This window comes from Nannospalax galili, unplaced genomic scaffold, assembly GCF_000622305.1.
Source record: "Nannospalax galili isolate Female #2095 unplaced genomic scaffold, S.galili_v1.0 scaffold241, whole genome shotgun sequence".
Classification (NCBI taxonomy): domain Eukaryota; kingdom Metazoa; phylum Chordata; class Mammalia; order Rodentia; family Spalacidae; genus Nannospalax; species Nannospalax galili.
Genome location: NW_008345602.1, coordinates 3,293,504 through 3,314,023, shown reverse-complemented (window position 1 = coordinate 3,314,023; position 20,520 = coordinate 3,293,504). Strand labels below are relative to the sequence as shown.

At 39.9% G+C, this 20,520-nt stretch overlaps 1 protein-coding gene across 1 annotated transcript in view; it reads left to right on the top strand.

The window, feature by feature from the left end:
- Positions 1-20,520, top strand: part of Smarca2 (SWI/SNF related, matrix associated, actin dependent regulator of chromatin, subfamily a, member 2) — a 184,032-nt gene that overhangs the window by 36,893 nt on the left and 126,619 nt on the right. Inside the window, exons 6-9 of the mRNA XM_029567641.1 lie at positions 4,270-4,396; positions 5,566-5,739; positions 7,095-7,268; positions 11,594-11,764. Of these exons, the coding sequence (XP_029423501.1) occupies positions 4,270-4,396; positions 5,566-5,739; positions 7,095-7,268; positions 11,594-11,764 (646 nt within the window). The remainder of the gene's footprint in view (positions 1-4,269; positions 4,397-5,565; positions 5,740-7,094; positions 7,269-11,593; positions 11,765-20,520) is intronic.

The window sequence follows — 20,520 nt, the reverse complement described above, 5'->3', positions numbered from 1 at the left end:
AACAAAGTCTTAAAAAACAAACAGAAAAACCCTTATTTGTAATTTGACATATTTTGAGAGAAAAAAAAAATCATCCAACAGAAATCCCTTAACAGTTGCTCATTTCTTTGGCCTCTATATCATGTACCTTGTCTACAAACATTGTAAAGAAATTATTAGAATATTACATTTCTTTAAGTCAGCTGGCTGCTCTTCTTGGTTACCATAAAATCAGAATTTTGCCTAATTGACTTTTTAAATTCAGTTGAAGCTTAAGTGAATTTCTGCCTGTGAAGACTGGACTCTGATATGTACAGTCCTGTGGTTGAAAACATTTTTCCCCATTTAGATTGGATCTTTTCTTTTTGGCCCACTTTCTTTGGATGGAACTTGATTGCTTTTATCTGTGGTATCAGAGAGTACTACATCCTTGCATCCTCAACTCTATGATTTTCAGGCCAGGACTCGTCCCTTTTAATATATCCAACTTCATTTCCTTCCATGTAGAGTTAGATTCTGATCAGGAGAATTTCAGGAGTCTGCACATTGGCGTGTGAACTAATTCCACAGTTGTTTGCATGGAAGATGAATTTCACACTCAGAAGGGTTTATTTTAGAAGGGCACTTTTGAATTACACCAGACCTCTGGTCTCAGATCAAGAATTGAATTTGGAAACGGGCACTCAGCCTGACGGTTTTAAGAGACAAGTATGCATAGCTTACCTGTGTTGTTGTTGTTGTTGTTGTTGTTTTGTTCTGCCCTTGTCTCCATCACAACCCTGAAATCTCAAAAATTACCAATGACCGCTCTGCCAGCAGAGTCACTAAAGTGATCGATTGATCTCTCTCTCTCTCTCTCTCTCTCTCTCTCTCTCTCTCTCTCTCTCATCACTCAGCTCCTTGAAGGAACAAAATGTACCAGTGTCATTTTCTGTTCAAATAACTCTCCTACAGGAATCATAAACTTCTCCTCTGGACCTGAACAAATATCTGTTGCCTTTAATGGAACTCTTTTTCTTGCCAGAACAGTAACCTCTCTTGATTTACTGTTCAATCTGTATGAAAAACCTGAGTGACCTAATTCTGCTTCAATTTTCTGTGCTCGTGAGGACTCTAAATGAGTCACCTGCAGTCATGCAGGATTACATCTTGCTGTTGTTTCAGGAAGTTTAGAATCCTGAGTCTCTTTATCGGACTGCCTGCTGAATCCCATTGATGGGAAGATGAAATTGTCTGGAGAGAAGCATTATTTAAAATGAAGATTTCTATTAAGAACAACAACAACAGAGACGCAATCTTCTATGTTAAAGAAGCCCCTCTTTCACCCACCCCCCGTGTGCCACATCATGCGTGTATCATTTTGCTGTGAAATCTGCTTTTGCTCTTCTCTTGAATTTGTGCTTTGGACTTCATGCCTCCCTTTCATAAAGCAAAGATTCTTTTGTATTAGCAACTCTTGAGATACACTAACAAATCACTTCTCCTTTAGAGAAGCAGGCATTACAAGGAGAGGTGCACCCCTGGCTCCCGCCCACCACCGTGCTGGCCCCAGACACCCACACTCCATCACCACAAGCCCTTGCTGGCCTCCCCACTTCCCCCTCTACTCTACACCTCCTGCCCAGTTCTGAGTGTTTTAGTCTCAGCACTGTCAGCCCAGGTGTCCTGTGGTTATTTTTTAAGTCCTAGTTCCATAGCCCTTTAGAAGATTGATGGGAACCAGGCATTCCTTTAGTTTAGCACCTGAGTCACTTTTCAGAGTGAGCCAGAATACAGAGGGGTAGTTTAAGTTCTAAGATATTCAAATAAGGAAAGTAATGAAAGCAATCTAGAACCAAGGACACAGCATAACCGGATTGTGGGTGGCATCATCTTACCCTGGTCTAATACTTAATCCTTTAATATGGTCTTAATAATATGGAGTAAAGTCATTACAAAGGAAAAGTTGTTTCAAGTTTTTTTCCCCTTTAAATGTATTTTTCTCTTAAATGTTTATATGCAGCATCTGCTGCCTGTTTGGACACTCGGGATACATCAGTAGATAAGAAAAATTAATTGAATAATAATTTATATAATGCATATAATGTAACACAAAAACCACAATAATAATCCAGTAACCACTACCAATAAAAGAGATGTCAAAAGAGTTGAGAGGATTTGAATCATTGTTCTGAAAGAGTAAAATGGTAAAAGTCTATTGTTGTTTGAACTAACAAATTTTAAGCTGCGAATGGTTAGACCATTTGGGAGCGCTTTTACTGAACTTCTATACTTGGCTAAAACAACAGTGTGGGAACACATAAGGTGATAAGCCATTCAGTAAGTTTGAGTCAGCACATGTACCAAGTCAAACAGCAATCTACCGCATGTGCTATTTTCAGTGAAGACAATGAAAAAATGAGTCCTGTTCCTTAAAATCATTTAAAGAATCTTTGAACAACGCAACATTTTATTTCCTTCCAAATCTTTTTTTTTTTTTTCAGTTTTTTGTTTGTATTTGGGCAAATGAATTACTGATATTTTGGAGTCCCAGCTGGTCTAGAACTCACTGTGTAAACCAGGCTGGCCTTGATCTCACAGACATCCACCTGTCTCTGCCTCTCAAGTGCTGGGATTTAAAGTGTACACCATCACTCCTGGCAGCAAGTTTTAGTTTTTAATGCTAAAATGCAGCATCGTGAAAGCTGAAATAAATTTTATATTCATTTTAACAGTATCCCTAGTTTTAGTTCTTTAAGCTAGGACCAGGGCTCAGAAAGGGAAGGTTCATTGCCTCTCTTTTATTGCAGTGGTTTTGGTGTCAGGTAAATGAGGATTTCAGTTTTGGAGTCCTCCTTTACTAGATCAGTGGTGCCTACATATTCCTTCAGTTTTCTCATTAGTAAAATGGATTCATTATAATATTTACCTTGGGGTGTGTGTGTGTGTGTGTGTGTGAGAGAGAGAGAGAGAGAGAGAGAGAGAGAGAGAGAGAGAGGAGAGAGAAAGAGGAGGTTCATTAACATTTGCAGTAAATACACTGTGTGGTTAGTATTTACCAGTTCAAATTTTATTTTATTATTTCTTTCTTTTGAAATCTATTCCCGAACAATTTTGTCCTAAACTTGGGGAAGGGGGTCATTCTAAAACTAGATTTGGGTGGTCTGTAATTATTAATAAAAATAAGGCTTAGAACCAGTTCCTTTGTGTAATACGAACAGTCATAGACTCCAAACAAATGAAGAGAGGTGTCTTTTATTTGTGCTCTGCTTCATTATGAGGAAGTGCTTATATTTTGGTGGTGTCTAAAATGAGAACCCCCAGCATCCTTTTCTAGAAACTCTTAGATTTGAAATGTTATTTACTGCTGCCCCTGATTTTTGAAAATGCCCATTTTGTCGTCTTTTCGCAAGCAAGCAGTGCACACAGGAAGTGGTTGTGGTTGGCAGGCTCTCCCGGAGTGTCTCGGGTTGGATTGGCTGACTTCTGTGGCCTCTGCTCCTGAAACTGCTCTTGCCAGTCTGCTTTAGCTTCTGTTTTTCACCAGCATGTTGGCAAGGAAACCCAGTTACCTCAGCACAGAACTGAGAACTGCAGCCCTAGCTTTCCCCGCTGGCCACCCGGGCACGAGGCTGCCAGTCAGACCGTCCTCTCATTTTCTCTGTTAAGAGCAAGCAGGGACTTTTCATTCTTTTTCCCTCTAGATGTGGCATGAATTTCTTTTCTGGGTGTTAGAGAGAAGTTACATAGAAAGTCAAGGTGTTGAGTAATATGTAGTCTTTAGTAATTCGAAGGGAGATTTTCTAACACTTAATATCAGAAAATCTAGTTTGGGGCCCAGGGAGGTGGCTCAGCAGGTCAAGGCACCTGTTGCTAAGCCTGATAACCCGAGTTCAAGCCCTGGATCCCACATGAGAATAAACTTCCATAAGTTTTCCTTTGACCACACAGGAACCATGTCCTGTGTACCACCTCTTACACAGAATAAATAAGCAAATGTTATAAATGTTTTTTTGTTTTGTTTTGTTTTTTTGAGACAGAGTCTTCCTGTAGCCCCAGCTGTCCTGGAACTCACAGAGAGCCGCCTGCCTCGGCTTCCTGAGTCCTGGGATTAAAGGTGTGTGCCACCATGCCTGGCCTTATAATTTTTTTAAAATGGAAACCTAATTGGGTGTGAGAAATAGACTGTCACTCAGTCTCTGGATTATATCTTATAATGAATTTAAAACTTACACTATTGTTGCTCATAGAAGACTACATTGTAACGTATATCTCCACCTATCCTCTCTTCTACTGTACTGTTTCCTTTAGACTTCAGGCTCGCATAGCTCATAGGATACAAGAACTGGAAAATCTTCCTGGGTCTTTGCCACCAGATTTACGAACCAAAGCAACTGTGGAACTAAAAGCACTTCGGTTACTCAATTTCCAACGTCAGGTAATACCTTTTCCCCAGTGAATCTGATGTATAGAAAATCAATGTAATTGTTCCTAAAATGTGATATGTGCGTTTCCTCTAGTCTATTTAATGTTGTAGTAAAGATAGGAACTTAGTAAAATAAAATAGCATGTCTTTAGACTGACAGCTCATAGCTAAAAGTAATGAGGATGTACTATGTATCGTCCTTTCCCCCTGCTATATATCAGAACATTTTTCTCCCGTTCTATAGTTTACAAAATCAGAGTTGCTATTTTTTGTTACTGTGGATGAAAACCCATGACAACAGATTACAGAGAGCTGTGTCTGTCTTCATGGATCTAAGGAAAACCAAGAAGATGGTAGATCAGTGTTTCATGGTAAGCACAGAGGTGACTTGCTAGCCATGACTGTGGAAACATTTGGACAAGTATGATAGACTGCCCCCTGAATTACTAGCTCATGTTTGTAGCAACACAAACAACAGTGTCTTATACCCTAATTATTCATCAAAAACTAACTTGGAGGCACTTGGACACATCAGATTCGCATGTTGACTAATCAGTGAATTTACTCTCTTGCTTTTGGTAGTCATGTATTAAAATCTGGTATAGTGACTTGTTTTCTGGTTTCTAAATCAGTAGGAGTCTGGTGGAATGAAGTACAACTAATTTCCTTTGGCTGAGTTTTGCCAAAAGGTGTGGGTCCCCCAGTACAAAGACTGTCAGTGTCTAAGCCAGTGGGGATGAAGAGTGTTTGTCAGTCAAATGGGTTTGTGTTGCTAAAGTATAGGACACACAAAATGAATTATTAATGAGTAAAAGTAGTTTAGAAGTGTTGAATTGCACAATTTGGCCTACTGAAGATTCTGACTGCAATCACAAGGCCACCTCCCTTACTATTGTCTGTGAACTTGAGTATAAATTTAGCTTTTTGGTTGTTTTATGGTAGAAGGGCATGAGGTAGCTGGGTGCTACTTGGCTAAGGGTTTGTAAGACTAGATTTCAGAGTAAATTTCAAAAGATGAGGGAAAAAAAGTTCTTCAAGTTCCTTTTACTTCTTAGAGGTAACTTTATAATAGGAATTAATAAATGTTTGACACAGTTTATTAATTGTGGAAACTGGAAGAGATCAGGGCTGAGAATCTGACTTCTGTTTGGGAGACTTTCTAACTGCTCTCTCCCTGACAGCTGAGACAAGAGGTGGTGGCCTGCATGCGAAGGGACACCACTCTTGAGACAGCCCTCAACTCCAAAGCGTACAAGCGGAGCAAGCGCCAGACTCTGCGAGAGGCGCGCATGACAGAGAAGCTGGAGAAGCAGCAGAAGATTGAGCAGGAGAGGAAGCGGAGGCAGAAACACCAGGTCCTTAGACCCAGGGCTTTGTGTACCCGTGCCTGGTCAGAGGTGTCCAGTGGGGTTGTGGACAGGGTGGGAATGTTTGCAAAGTAAGGGCATCATAGAACAGAACAGAAAGGTTGCTTGGAGTTTACATAGTGCAGCCACATCATTTTAAGATGGGAAACTTAAGCCAAGACAGATAAGCAGTGACCACCAGCCCAAGGTCAGTAGCAGGGTTAGAGTGAGGACCCAGCTTTCTTGAATTCTAGTCAAGTGTTATCAGGTGAGGCTGATCTAAGAAAATACCATAGAATGGGTGGTTTAGCAACAGGAATTTATTTCTCAGAGATTTGGAGGCCAAGCCAGGATGCTAGACTGGCTACCTTCTGGTAAGGCCCTCTTCTGGGTTTTAGATGGCTAACTTCCTGTGTCATCACACAACAGGAGGAGAACAAGAGAACCAATCCCATCCTTGAGCTCCTCCCATCCTAATGCTGTCATACTAGGGGAAAAGGTATTAGCATGTGAACTGGGGGACATCTGCAGTCCATAACAGGTATCATATTCATAACTTTACAGGAAGCTGCTGACTAGGTGGTATGAGTGGGTTTTCTTGAGCAAAATCCTGGAGAGAAATAATTTGGCAAAGAACAGGAGACAGCAGAAAGTTATCTTTATAACAGATATAAATTTGGGACCCTGTGCTCTTTGAAGAACCTGGTTGGAAGTCACAGGGGCAAATATTTTAAAACACTCCTTTATAGAATCTTAGAAATATATTCATGCAGAATTTAATTTTGTGTCACAATTATTTATTCTACTGTGCTTAATATAGTACCCAACTTAGTTTCATTTTGAAAAAAAAAATAGTGGATTTTAATGTAAATTGGATGCCCACTGCCCTCCTTTATGTAAAAAGTGAGTTTGGACAGGCGTGGCAATTTTAACTTTGAATAAACTTATTTTGCATCACAATTCTAAATTTAACTTAGAAGAGAAGAAATGTGGTTTTCACTGGAAATGCCCAAGTCCTTTACGTGTATTTCAGGGTGATGGAACAGGGTACCGCCAGTTTTTCATTTGATATTTTGTAGGTTGGTCTCAGTCTTTAATCTTTTCCATTTCAGATGACCACACCCTTGAGGTGAAGACAGACTCTCTTAGGCTCTTATAACCACACAGATAAGGAGGCCTTTTCTCTTACTAGCCCCATAGCCCATAACCTTAACTGCAGAGACACACTAGGGCCTTTATCACCAACTAGATTGTAGTCTTTGAATGTCACATGTATATTGGGTCTTTTTGGATTGTGCTGATACCCATGGGACAGTGGGAAGTGGATCTGAAGTATCCTTTTCTCCTTCTTGCGAATCCTTTAGGAATACCTGAATAGCATTTTGCAACATGCAAAAGATTTTAAGGAATACCATCGGTCTGTGGCTGGGAAAATCCAGAAGCTTTCCAAAGCAGTGGCAACTTGGCATGCCAACACCGAAAGGGAGCAAAAGAAGGAAACGGAGCGGATTGAGAAGGAGAGAATGAGGAGGTTGATGGTAAGGGTCCCATGCAAGGCTGGGAAGGTGCTTGGCTTGCATTTTTCTGGACTGAGAATGTGACATAGGGCAGTGAGAGAAAATAGGGAAATCTGCTTATCAAATATACTTAGTGTCTGTGGTGGAATGGCAACATTTTGTCTTTTCTACACAGTGCACCTAATAATCCAGGATTGTACTTGAGGAGGGTGGTAGTTCTGTGCCCTAGGGCACCATCATCATCCACATTGTATAGCATCTCAAAGAAAAGTAGGTGCTGTATTTGTAGTTCTTCTACATCTGGAAGAATGGCAAAAGGAATTCCTTTAAAAATAAGACCTTGGGCCGGGCGTGGTGGTGCATACCTTTAATCCCAGCACTCAGGAGGCAGAGGCAGGCGGATCTCTGTGAGTTCAAGGCCAGCCTGGTCTACATAGTGAGTTCCAGGACAGCTGGGGCTACAGAGAGACCCTGTCTCCAAAAGACCAAAAAAAGAAAAAAAAAAATGACATTGGGGCTGGAGAGATGACACGGTTTAAGAGCACTGACTGTTCTTGCAGAAAACTTCTGTTTGAATCCCTGCACCCATGTGACAGCTAACAATTATTTGTAACTCCAGTTCCAGGGGATCTGATGTCCTTTTATGTCCTCCACAGGCACTACAGGATATGGGTGCACTTACATACATGCAGGCATAGCACTCATAACACATAAAATAAAATTTTTTTTAAATGATGTCTTGGGGCTAGAGAGGTGGTTCAGTGGTTAAGAGCACTGGGTGTTCTTGCAGAGAACCTGAGTTTGGCTCACAGTACCCACATGGCAGCTAACAACTGCCTGTAACTCCAGTTCCAGGGGATCAGGCACCCTCTTCTGATTTCCTCCAGCATTGCATGACACGGGTACACTTACACACATTCAGGCAATACCCTCATACATACAAAAATAATAAATATTTATATATATATATATATTTTTTAACTTTTACAAAAACTTTATTGAGAATTTCATACATGCCTATAAGGTATTTTGATCAAATCCATGCCCACTCCCTCCCTTCTAACATTTCCCATATCTCCCCATCACATTTTTCTTTTTCTTTTCTTTTTCTTTCATTTATTTATTTTTATGGGGCTTTTGGCTACTCTTAACATTCCCTCCTCTGAAGAGGTAACCCTAAAATCTTTTAAGGATTAGATACAAGCTCCCAAATACTTTTGAAATTTTTGGCCTTTGGAACGGAGTATGTTGCTAAGAGTCCCAAGGACATTTTGACTATTAGCCAAGAAAATGGCTACTTTTCTTTGGGTCTTTTTACCCTAACTGCCTAGCCAATTCCTACCTCCTGTTCTTATCACACCATCCTCTGAAGAGGTTACCCAAATTGCCAATAGGGAATTGGGACGCAGACCACTCTGGTTTCTTCCATGCTTGAACAGGGACACAGGGTGAGGCAATTGGGGTACCCCTTCAGTGGGTCTATCTAAAAGACTTCCAAATTGCATAACTCTTACCTGTAGGGGGAAAAGAAAGTCCTTGACTGGTGAATAGGAGATGTGAAGGAGAAGTAAAGGCAAGAGTAATTAGTATTGCAAGTTCTAGACAGGGAACTAGAAAAAAGTCAGAACAGGGCAATTTTCAAATGTTCATATGAGATCCAATTGGAATTTCTTGACAAGGGCTTCCAAAAGCATTCCTCTATTGGGCTCTTCCTTATTTTTCTTTTGTCTTCTGAGGCTGTACTCTAGAGTGATGGATTCAGGATTTGCTTTCAGATGTTTTGATAGCTGTTGGAGTGGTTAGAATCAATGTCAGTTCCTTCAAAGGCTTCTAGATAGGGGGAGAAAACAAATTTATCCATGATTTTATAACAATAGCTGGTTGTCTCCCTTAGCTAGAGGTGGGCACTACACTATTGGAGACCAAGATTTGAACAATTCAAAGGAAGGTATCTCCTGTCTGTCATTGTTTCCTGTTATGTAGCCTTTAGCTATACACATGGACTCTTAAATTATATTGACCCCTTAAAGTATAAAGTATACTTTCCTTTTGGGTGTTTAAGACCATACAGTTGTCCCAAATAAATCAATTTATTTTTACACTTAAGGTCATCTGAGGATCTGTTCCTCAGGGGTCACATGGGCTTGGGAGGAGCTCCTGGCTCCTTTCTTTTACCAGTTCCATCCATTTAAATATTTTTTAAAATATGATGTCTTTGAGATGAGTGACCGAGAGTTTTTTTTAATGAATAACTCATAAAATCGTGTGTTTGAATCTAAAATTCTCTGTTTCTCTCCTCCCCACCTCTCTCTCCCCTACACCTCCCTTTGCACTTATCATTTTACTAATTATTATTCTCTAACCCTGTAAAAAATGATTTTAAGTCAATTTGAAACTTTTTTGTGGCAGCTCTGTTGGCTCAAAAGCTATTTGGGATCATTACATTTATACAGTTTTTCATGGGTATATAAACACAGAGCAGGTAGGTTTATATCATTGGCTTGAGTATTCAGTTTTATTGACTATTTATTTCTGGAATTTGATAAAGCACAGCATGGACTTACTTGAGAAAAGTAAATAATTGTACAAGTAGTAAGCAACTAAGGCTGGTCCTGGATTCTATTCTTGAGGGGGTGAGGACCAACCCCTGCCTATAAATATGTCCCTGAAAATCCCAAGACATGACCTTCTTTACTGGGATTCCAGCTGGATTTTTTTTTCATTAATTTCATGAGGGGGAGAGGGTCCAGACAGTAAACACTGTTTGAGGTATTCTAAAATCTCACCATCTTCTGCCTCCCTTCCCATTTCTGGGAGGGGAAGGACTGTGGAAGAGATTTCTTCCTAGCGAGGGAGACTATTTTATAGTAATTGGAGCAGTCAGCAGTCAAATTTGTCTGATTCAACTGAAGTAAAACTGTATTAGAACTTCAGTAACAGATTGATTTGACACCAATGATTAGGCACTTGCAAATCATTAATTTTTGCAATTAAATGATGGAATATACAGATAATGGAGAAACTGAACTTTTTTATCACTCTTTCTTCAAGTGAGATCAACCATAGCCAAAAGCAATTAGAGTTATAATAGCATTTGAGGTTCATGCTCATTCACGGAACAGACAGCAGCTAGGCTGAGTGATGAAGCTGCTGTCACTCGGGCAAACGCTGGAGTGACACCCTACAGCTGAAGTCCCCAAGCCTCTGTGGATTGAGCTGCTGCTTTAGAGATTGTACAGCTTGCTCCTCTAATCCAGGCATCACATAGAAATATTTTGGAGTGCTCTTTTATTGGTATGTCTAAAAAGGATTTCTCTGAAAATGGCTCAGAGCACATGAGGGTTTTATTCCATTTAACCTCATAATGTTGCTTAATGGGAGGTGCAGGTGGAAATGATTGTATCTGTTTTATTGCTTAGTAGTACCAGATTTCAGGTGCTAAATGACTTGTCTCCAGTCACTTAGGCCCGTACTCAGTGCAGATCTCTGACAAAGTTTGACCTTTCCTATCAACAATCTTTCTAATGCAAAAAAAGTAATTGTCACTAAGAAATCATTTAAGAACTCTCTTGATTCTTTCTTACTGAAATATTTATGAATGAAGGGATAATAATGTCTAGAATATCTTTCAGGATAATCCAGTTTGAGGTTGTAGGAAGGAGCCTGTAGATCAATAACAGTGAAATACCATAACATGTTCAATGCTTGGTCCTAATTATGTGAACACTGTACCATGCCCTCTACATAAAAATTTTTATTTATTTATTTTTTATTATGTGTTTGAGTGATTTATCTGCATGTATATAAGCACATCTGTGTTGTGCAGTGCCTGCAGAGGCCAGAAAAGGATCCCCTGGAACTGGAGTTATGGATGGTTATTGGCCACCATGTGGGTGCTTGGAACTGAACGTGAGTCCTCTGCAAGAGCAGCCAGTGCACTTTACCACTGAACCAGCTCTCCAGCCTCCAGTGTTCTCTCTACTTTTAAGCATATTTTAATATTTACAAAATACATGGTTAAAAATAAACTTGAGATGGTGACTTATCGATGTTTAACATTAATTTTGTACAGTTAAACACAGGAGAGCAAAGAGCTCACATCAAGTGCTTGATCACACCAGGTACACAGTGGGCTTTGTGCACTAATTTTGCTGAGAGGGCCCAAGGTGTTGGGTGTCTCTCTGTCTACCTAGATCCAAACTCCATATGACAGCTTGTACACCCTTGGCTCAGTTTTTTGGCCCCAGTCACCACCAAGTTCAGATTGTGGAAAGGAGAGAGGGGTATGAAATGAAGCTGTGGGTGTTCATGCATTGAACTGTCATAATTCTCTTCTTCCTTAACAGGCTGAAGATGAAGAGGGCTATAGGAAACTGATTGATCAAAAGAAAGACAGGCGCTTAGCTTACCTTTTGCAACAGACTGATGAGTATGTGGCCAATCTGACCAACCTGGTTTGGGAGCACAAGCAGGCCCAAGCAGCCAAAGAGAAGAAGAAGAGAAGGAGGAGGAAGAAGGTAAGCCCTCTGGGCTGACAGGTTCAGTCTGTGATATATGAGCAAATATTAGCTTTAGATGAGTATTGCTCTCTGGTAAGAACCACTCTATACACTAAGTTTAGATTACTGACTTGTAATCGTCACATAGATTATTATGGTGTAAAAGTAGACAATGTGTTAGAGATAGGGATATAATAATATTACTGAAATGAAGTAAAGCCTTGTCTATATTCCCACTGTTTAATAAAGTGTAACATTTCTAACTAAGTGTACACAGTCAGTAGGAGAAAGAACATAGGCTCAGACATGCATTTGCTTAAGTTTAATGTGAGTGTGACCAGGGAATGCTGGGTTAAGAAAATGGATTAACAGGAGACTGCAGTGTATAAAAGAAACAAGACAAAGGATATGTGGGATAAGTAGGGATGCTTTAAGCACAAACTTCAGCCTATTTGTACAGACAATAATGGCAGAATTCTTTATTCAGTTCTCCTGTCCTGGTGGCACAGTAAGTATATAGACATGGTGGTTTCAGAAAGTTATATGAAAAAACTGCTGTCAAATACGTAATTATTACACAAAATATGAAGGGCAAAACACAGTACTGCTGCTCTGCAGAAACTGTGCCTCAATTTAGGAGTGCTTTGCTGAGTAAGAACCTGAGTATTTAGATCTTCTTGGATGTTGAAGGGCCCAGTTAACATCCCACAGATAGAGGGCTTGGCCTTCATGGATTCTGCTAACCAAGGATCAAAGATACGTGGAAAAGTATTCTGTCTTCATTCAAGATGTACAGACATTTTCCTGGCACTGTTTTCTTTCTTCTTAAAAAAATTATTTATTATTTTTATTTTATGTATATAAGTGTAAGCCTGCATTTTATGTATATAAGTATAAGCCTGCATGTAGGTAGGTATACCTTTGTCATGCACTGCTTGTGGAGGTCAGAAGAGGACATCGGATCCCCTGGACGGACCAGCCCTTTCCCTTCTCAGGTGTGCAGTATATTTTATTTTGTTGGGTTTTTAAAAATATTTTTTATTAGTATTTTATGTGAATGAGTGTTTTGCATGTATATAAGTGCATTAAGTGTGTGCAGTGCCCAAGGAGGCCAGAAGAGGGCATCAAAGCCCCTGGAACTGGAGTTACAGATGGCTGTTAACTGCCATGTGGGTACTGGGAATTGAACCTGGGTCCTCTGCAAGAGCAGCCAGTGCTTTTAGCTACTGAGCCATCTCTCTAGCGCCCAGCACTATTTTCTAAACAGCCTAACAACATACATTGTAGAGGTATTATAAGTAATCACAAGATGGTTGAAGTGTGCAGGAGTATGCCTGTAGGTGACTTGGAAATACTGAGACATTTTATATGAGAAACTTGTGCATCTTTAGATTTTGGTCTCCATAACAGTCCTGGAACCACTACCCTGTGGATACAGAGGCTTGGGTGACTATATTTTGCTTTCATGATAAATTCTGATTAGACCAGGTACAAATATCAACAGAAAATGTTCATCAGAATTGGTAAAACTTGAGGCGCGGTAGCATTTAATCATTTATTCTCTACCCTGAATAATTGAACAAAATGTTTTTCAAAAAATAATTAATTTCATGGCTCCTGAATTCTCATACCTGTTTCATAATTAAGGAGGAGGAATAAATGATTGAGAAGGCGCCTTCTTGTACCTGCTTTCCTTAGCATAAGACAGCTCATCTTATTGTGAAGATGAGCGAGGGATGACTCAGGGCTTGAATTTAGACACTATTGGTGAGGAACGCCTCATTTTCTTGTCAGTGTTACATTATAGACTTGGTGGAACTCTAGCTCCTAATTTCTGATTTAAAAAGATACTTTCAGAGCCGGTAAAAGACACTCAGGCAAACAGATAAAATTCTGTAATATTCTGTAAGCAGACCCCATTAAATGACAGTTTTAATTTTTCTTAGTCCAGCTACATTATGCAGAGCTTGTCACTTTAGTGTTTTTAGCATTAAAGTTCGTATTCTGTATTCCTTTGTGATTAAAAGCTAATGGCCTGGATTTGAGCTTCCAGTTTATAATGAATAGATTCCAGCCTTGGAATTAGGTAGTCATATCCTCACTGGTAACAAAAGAGATGACTGAGTGTTGACCATTATGCCTGTATTTAAGTTAATCTGTGCATAGCAGGGATCTGTCATGATTTTTCTCATGGTGCTGTCCACTCTCTCAGATCTATAGATTGGCATGCACCTTACAAATTCTTATTGTCAGGTTTGCTGAAAGTCTTTATTCTTTCTATTTTATGCTTTCATTCACCAACATTTGACATGAGCGTAGGGAGTGTGCTAGAGGAAAGCAAAGTGATGCCGACAGACAATTAAACATGCACCCAAATAAATAACTTTAAACTGTGATGCATGATATGAAGGAAAACTGAGAGTCAAATTGGAGGTGAAGCCTGATTACCTGGCAAACACACAGTAGTAGATTCAATGAAGGAGAAACGATGAGCTTTCTCCTTATGAAGCACTCTGAGCATCTTCCATAGATTGCCAGCCACCTACCTCTCACCTTGGATGGCTAGCACCTGAGCATCCTGTGTCCTTAGAAGGACTAAGGAGATGGGGCTCTGTTTCTTTCCCAGACTGCCTTCCCAGGAAAAACTGGCACGAAGAAAGGGAAGAGAAGAATAAAGGAAGGAGTGAAGAGGGGAAGGGAGGAGGAGAGGGGAAGGAAGGATGGAAAGAAACCGTCTCTTCTTAGCCTTTCCAAAACCCCAGCGGTTTCATGGGGATTTAAGACAGCTTAGAGTGAAGTATCTAGCTCCAAATGCACCTTTATTCACGTGCGAAGGAAGGTATGCTTTCAAAAGCTGATTATTTAACCCTTCAGATTATCTGTACTTCTTCTCCCCTCCATCAGAGAGAATGATTGAGAGTTGCGTGTTCCAGCTTCTGTGTTGGAGGAAACATCTGCGTCTGTAAGCTGCAGAACTCTGTGCTGTCCCTTTCAGCATTTTCTCACAGTATTAAAAAACATGCCATCCCTGTCCATATTCTGAAAAATTAAATGAGGCCTCAGCATGCTTTCGTTTTGAGAAAACTGGCATTGCTCAGTGAGGTAATAGCCCTGAGCTTGTTGCAGCACTTGAAGGATTGCAAAGATGAAGACAACTGAGGTACAGGACTGAGCCATTGAAGAGCATGGCTGACCTTGAAATCTAATTGGAAAAGGATTACTTTTGACTTTCACTGTTAAACGAGCATATAATTTGGTTTTTTCTTTTCTTTTTAATCACCCAGCATAGCAGAGAAGGCCTTTGTTGTTCTTGGAGAATTTGTTGTTTACTGTTGTTCGTGAATAATAGGATTGGTTTCCTATAACCTGTCATGACCTTGTTTAATTCAATTCCTTCCCCATTTGGTGAGCTTCTAAGCAGTATGTTTATAAATCACTTTGAACTGTCTCATTCTCAACCTGGTCTTCCATTATTGGCCTTGAAACAGGAGAGGAAAAAGTTAGCTCTATGTATGTACTGAAGGGTTAGAGGAAGAATAGGATAATGAATTATGGGGAAGCAAGGGTTTGGGGGTGAATGCTGCTATGAGCATTTAGCATGACCTTGAGGGCTTTGTTCTCTACCCAGATGCTCTTTGATATCCATAGGTGGCTACAAGATAAAGGATGGGGCTAGATAAAACGACCAGGCATATGTATGCAGGACTGAACATGGGATCACACTCCAAATCATGTTAGCATGCAGCCTTTAAAACACAGGCATACTAAAACACAGGCATAATAAGAAAACACAGGCATACTAATTTGCTGTTAGTTCCTTGTAGGGTATTTTACCGAAAGATGTGTTATTCCATGCTCTGTCTATTGATCTGTTAAAGGGGTGATAAGAGGGTGGCTTTTTTACCCTCTAGTTCTATTGTGAATGAGGCTTACTTGCAAAGTTTATCTAAACTGTTTAGAACACTTCCTGGCATACAATTAATGCTCAGTAAGTACTCATTAATATATTAGGCAATTCTGTGATAAAAGGTGGAATCATGATTGTTGAAATTTGCTTGGGTTCTTTTGGTTTGTTTGTTTTGTTACTGAAAATAAAGTCCTGGGCTGGTGAAGATGGCTCAGCAGATGCTACCTGCCACCAAGTCTGACTCCTGAGTTCAGTCCCCAAACCCACAATGGTGGAAGGAGAGAATTGACTCCTGCAAGTTGTCCTCTGACTTCCACATGTATGCAGTGGCACATGCATATAAAATTTTTATAAAATGTGATAAAAATTAGAGAATAAAGACTTTTCCTTTAAAAAAAAATCTTACTGCATATTTTAAATGATGTTCAATGAAGTAAATGCTCATTTCTTGTGGGGTTTTTTTTTGTTTGTTTTATTTTTTGAGACAAGGTCCTATGTAGCACAAGCTGGCCTTGAACTTGTTCCATAGCCCAAGGAAGACCTTGACTTCTACCTCCCAGGTGTTGAGATTACAGGTTTGATCCAGCACAGCCAGCTCATTCCTGTTCTAAAAGAGGATCAGTTGTATATAAGTAGAGGAAGTCTTTCAGGATAGGGATAGATTCTTTGACTATTGTGGCATGTAGGAAGAAAATGAGGATTTATTATTTTAGTGACTCTGCTTACTACAAGGCTCCCCAACTCTACAGAGGGAGTTTTCTGATCTACATGGCCTCTAAGTTAGAGTGGTTCCTGGTGATGATAAGCTGTTTCTCACATGATACACTTTGCTTAAGCTGTGGCTAAGATCTTGCCAGACACACCCTCAACGCCTACTTAGTCCAGTCATCTCAGTGGTTCCACTTCCAGAGCTATTTGACACCAAGCCAAGCTTAAATATATAACCCTGACTTCTTACATCTTCATGGAATGTGCACCAGTGGAACTGTACTATTGTTTTTGGTGTTTCAAGAAATTCTATGATACTAATGGGCATGTGCTTCTAGCACACATGGGCATCACTGCCAGATAGCACTTTCACCATGGGTCTGATTTATTTTGGGTAATACCAAGCGAGATGCACAGAGGAACATCACATAGTGATGGTTGAATTAGGAGTCCTTTATTGATAGCTGGAGGTCAGAGAGGGGGCTAATTCCCCTAAAGAGCTCTCAACCCCGAGGAGAAGCAGGGCAGGATTTACAGAGCTTAAAACCACAATTAATATCATGCCAGTGGCAAAGCCAATAGCCATAGTTACATCAGATCACCATAGTTACACCAGACCAGGGGCAGGTCAGTTAACAACGAGGTTCTCAGTTAACAAGTAAGTTTCAGTTAGGCTGGGTGGAAGGACTGCTGCCTGGCTGCTTCTAAGTTTCCCAATAATTTAGAAACAGTGTACTCCCTGAAACTGCCTGCTGAGAGGTTCTGCCTGGCTAGCAGCAGTGGAAATGGCTGCCCAAAAACATAGGGTAAAGCAAAAGTCAGCTAGAACAAAATGGAGTTAGTTTTGCCATTTCATTGTGTTTGATTTTTTGAAATCAGCATACAAAGCATGTTGTTTCTCAAACTTTGCTTTTGTTATCCCTCCTCCTCTTCTCCCCCGGGACCTTCCCACCCCCAGTAGCTTCCTTTCTGCTTTCATGTGACTTGTGTCCTGTTAGCCTTCCCCATCCCTACCTCAACCTCTTCTTCCCCTCTCCTGGTCTATGAGGTTTCATAGCCTGTACTGACTTACACGCTCTTATTTATATGTATATATTAGGATTCAAATATGAGAGACAATGTGCGATTTTTGTCTTTCTGAGTCCAATCACCTCCATATAATATAATTAAATTTTAAAGGTCTTTTTATTCTTATCCCATCCCTAACCCCCACTTTTATAAGTAAATCTTGGTGCTCTTATGCTTTGAAGAGAAAACTTTCCTGTCATGGTGCATTATTCAGTATAATGATCAGAAATTTGATTTTTTAAAAAAAAAACCTTTTTAGATATTAAAAAAAATCAAAGCCTACTGGTATGATTTTCATTGAAACAAATAATATTGTTGTTGAGACATTCATTTTAAATTTAAGTTATGTCTGGATTGTTCAATTATCTGTCTTCCCAAAGGTTATATAGTTTATTGCAGTTTTTCCTTCCAAGATTTCCATGGGTGAGAGAAAGCTTCTTAGTCAGCTCTGCACATTTGAGTGTGAGGACTACAGGGAGGGCAGGCAAGCACAGTACCACAGTGATTAGATTCATTTGATCAGTTCAGTGTGAAAATGGGTGAAAACAGTTTGGATCAAAGTTCTTTGTAACTGGCTTGACCAACTCCCTGAGTCAAATGTTCAAATTGGTTTTCTCAACCTAGGCAGAGTACAAAGGCCTGCTAATTTGATAGTCTTGGGCATATTTTAGTGCCTGAGCTCCTATCTCAGTGCTCAGAGGTCCACTTAATTGGTGGTAAAAATAAGCCAAGTGGTTCCTGAAAGCTTCGTTTCCAGAAAACCAGAATGAGCCCTTAAGATGCTTGCACATTTCAGTGTAGGTTTAGCACATTGTAAAAATACCTGCTGGGGCTGAAATAGATGCTCTTTCTAATAGAGGTTGTAAAATATTTGACATAAATCTCTTTCTTTAGAAAACGAGGCTGTTTGTAGCCCCCGTGTTGTAGTAATCTCAACATTGTACCCCACCGACGTCTTTCTTCTTGAGTTCAGCTGACAGGGAATTTTCATTTTGGGGGACTCCCTTCCTTTCAAAGCCCTGTGTTCATTTTGCACACCTTTTGCACAGAAGATGAGTAATCTGCACATAGCTTTGCTTGTGAACCTTCCTAAATGGAGACCGTGAATTGGCATTGGTCTTGAAAATTGTGAACCCAGATTGTTTTTAGTTTCAGTAATTTTTAGTAATGAGTAATCTTTAGTTGTGAGTAATTTGTATCACGCATATCCCCTGACATGAGTAGGTTAATTATGCTTCCCTCCCAACATAAGCATAATTAGTTTGAAATGTTTTGTTAGGTAGGAAAAAGTCAGTGTAGAGTTCTTCAGCCTTGATTAATGAATGAGCTGCAATGTTTGCGTTTGGTTTTTTAAATTGGTGATGGTGAGTGCAGGCACCAGCCAGTGACAGCAGAGCATGTGATTCTAGTCCCATGATACGGGTGAAATTCCTCAGGTGGCGTGAATGCTGTCACACCTGCTACATTAACACCGAGTCTTTACCAGGGACTCAGAGACTGTCCAAAGTTATCTCAAACTGAAGAACTAGTCACAGTCATGGCTATAAACTAAAAAGAGGGAGGAGTTTTGGGTTTTGTTTTCTGTGTTGAGTTTAAAACAATAGTTTGATATGGGAACATGGATCTTTGAAAGTGCACCAATCAGAGATTATGAGCCCAAAGCATGCTCTTCCATGTCTTACAGCCGTGTGGCACAATTGGCTCTAAGGACATGGTGTGTGTTTGAAAGGTGACACAGAACCCTAGTTCAATCATAAATTGTGTGTGTTCTTTGCCATTTTATGACTTGAAAATATATTGGCACCTGATAATATAATCCTAATAGTAGTATTAATGAAAGTGCAGCGAGCATATCCCAAGTGAAAGGTGTTGCTCTTGCTTCATTCATTCACTCCCAAATACTCACTCAGTGCGTCTTAAGGTCTCAGCACCCCTGTAGGGTGAATGCCTCCATCAACAAACAGAAGTCCCCTGACCATGTAGCACTCTGAGGCAGTTTTCAGACAGTTCTATAGCCATTCTTCATTAGAGAGATAAAAGAGATGCCCCTAACTACTCTACCAAGCTGCAAAGATACACTTTTGGTGTGTATCACACGAGTTTGGGTTGTGTGGCTTGAAACACTGATCCAGTCCTACAGTGGCCCTCATTTGTTACTCTTCCTATTTTCCACAATAGGAAACTGAGATACAAAGAGAAGCAGATTTGCTCTAAGTCACACAGCTAAGGTCACTTGTACATAGAGATGGAATTCAAACACAACTTGGCTGGTCCCAGAACCGAGGGGTGGAAATCTAATAGCAATTTGTCTCTTGATGTCTAATGGAATTAAAAATAGATGATTTAGGGGACTTTAAGTAATGAAAGGGCCTGATTATGAGGCAGTTTCTAGATAGCACTCTGGCCGGCTCATAGTATATTCATAGGAGATCATGCTGCAGAATGGCTTTGACTCTGTTCATTTATGGTACTTCAGGGTTTTTTAATGTGCTATTCTTTGAAATGGTGATCCAGTTCCACTTGCTAGATATTTCAAATTGGCTTTTTCATTGTCTCATTTGGTTTTCTTTGTTGACCAAATTTGTAGCTTATTTCTAGTTTGTATGGAAAGAATGGTGGGATTAATTGACTTTCTCCCATTAATTAAAACCATCTCTGGAGTATAGTGCTTAAGAATTCCAAAAACAGAACCTTTAGTGCCTGGTAGCAGGCTGGCTTCTGCCATCGTTGTGTTATCTTCCCAAGCTGGGTGGAGAGTCTGCAACTCTTTTAGATCCTTTAAGTTTGTAAATATTTTCTCGGTAGCAAGAACAAAAGATAAAATTCTTGGGCAAGCATAAGCACAGGATCATTTATTTTCCTCATCTTTGGTAGAAACACTGTTGTTTAGTGCTTGTGCTTTGTGTATGTGTGTGTGTGTGTGTGTGTGTGTGTGTGTGTGTGTGTTATGTGGAGTGTCAAGAGAAATAATGAGATCCTGATACCACATAAGATATATTTGAATTTTTGTGAATAATTTGAAATTCCATTTGATTCTTAGAAACTTCAAGGATGTTCTGGTTAAATTTTACAAAAGAAATAAATATATGAA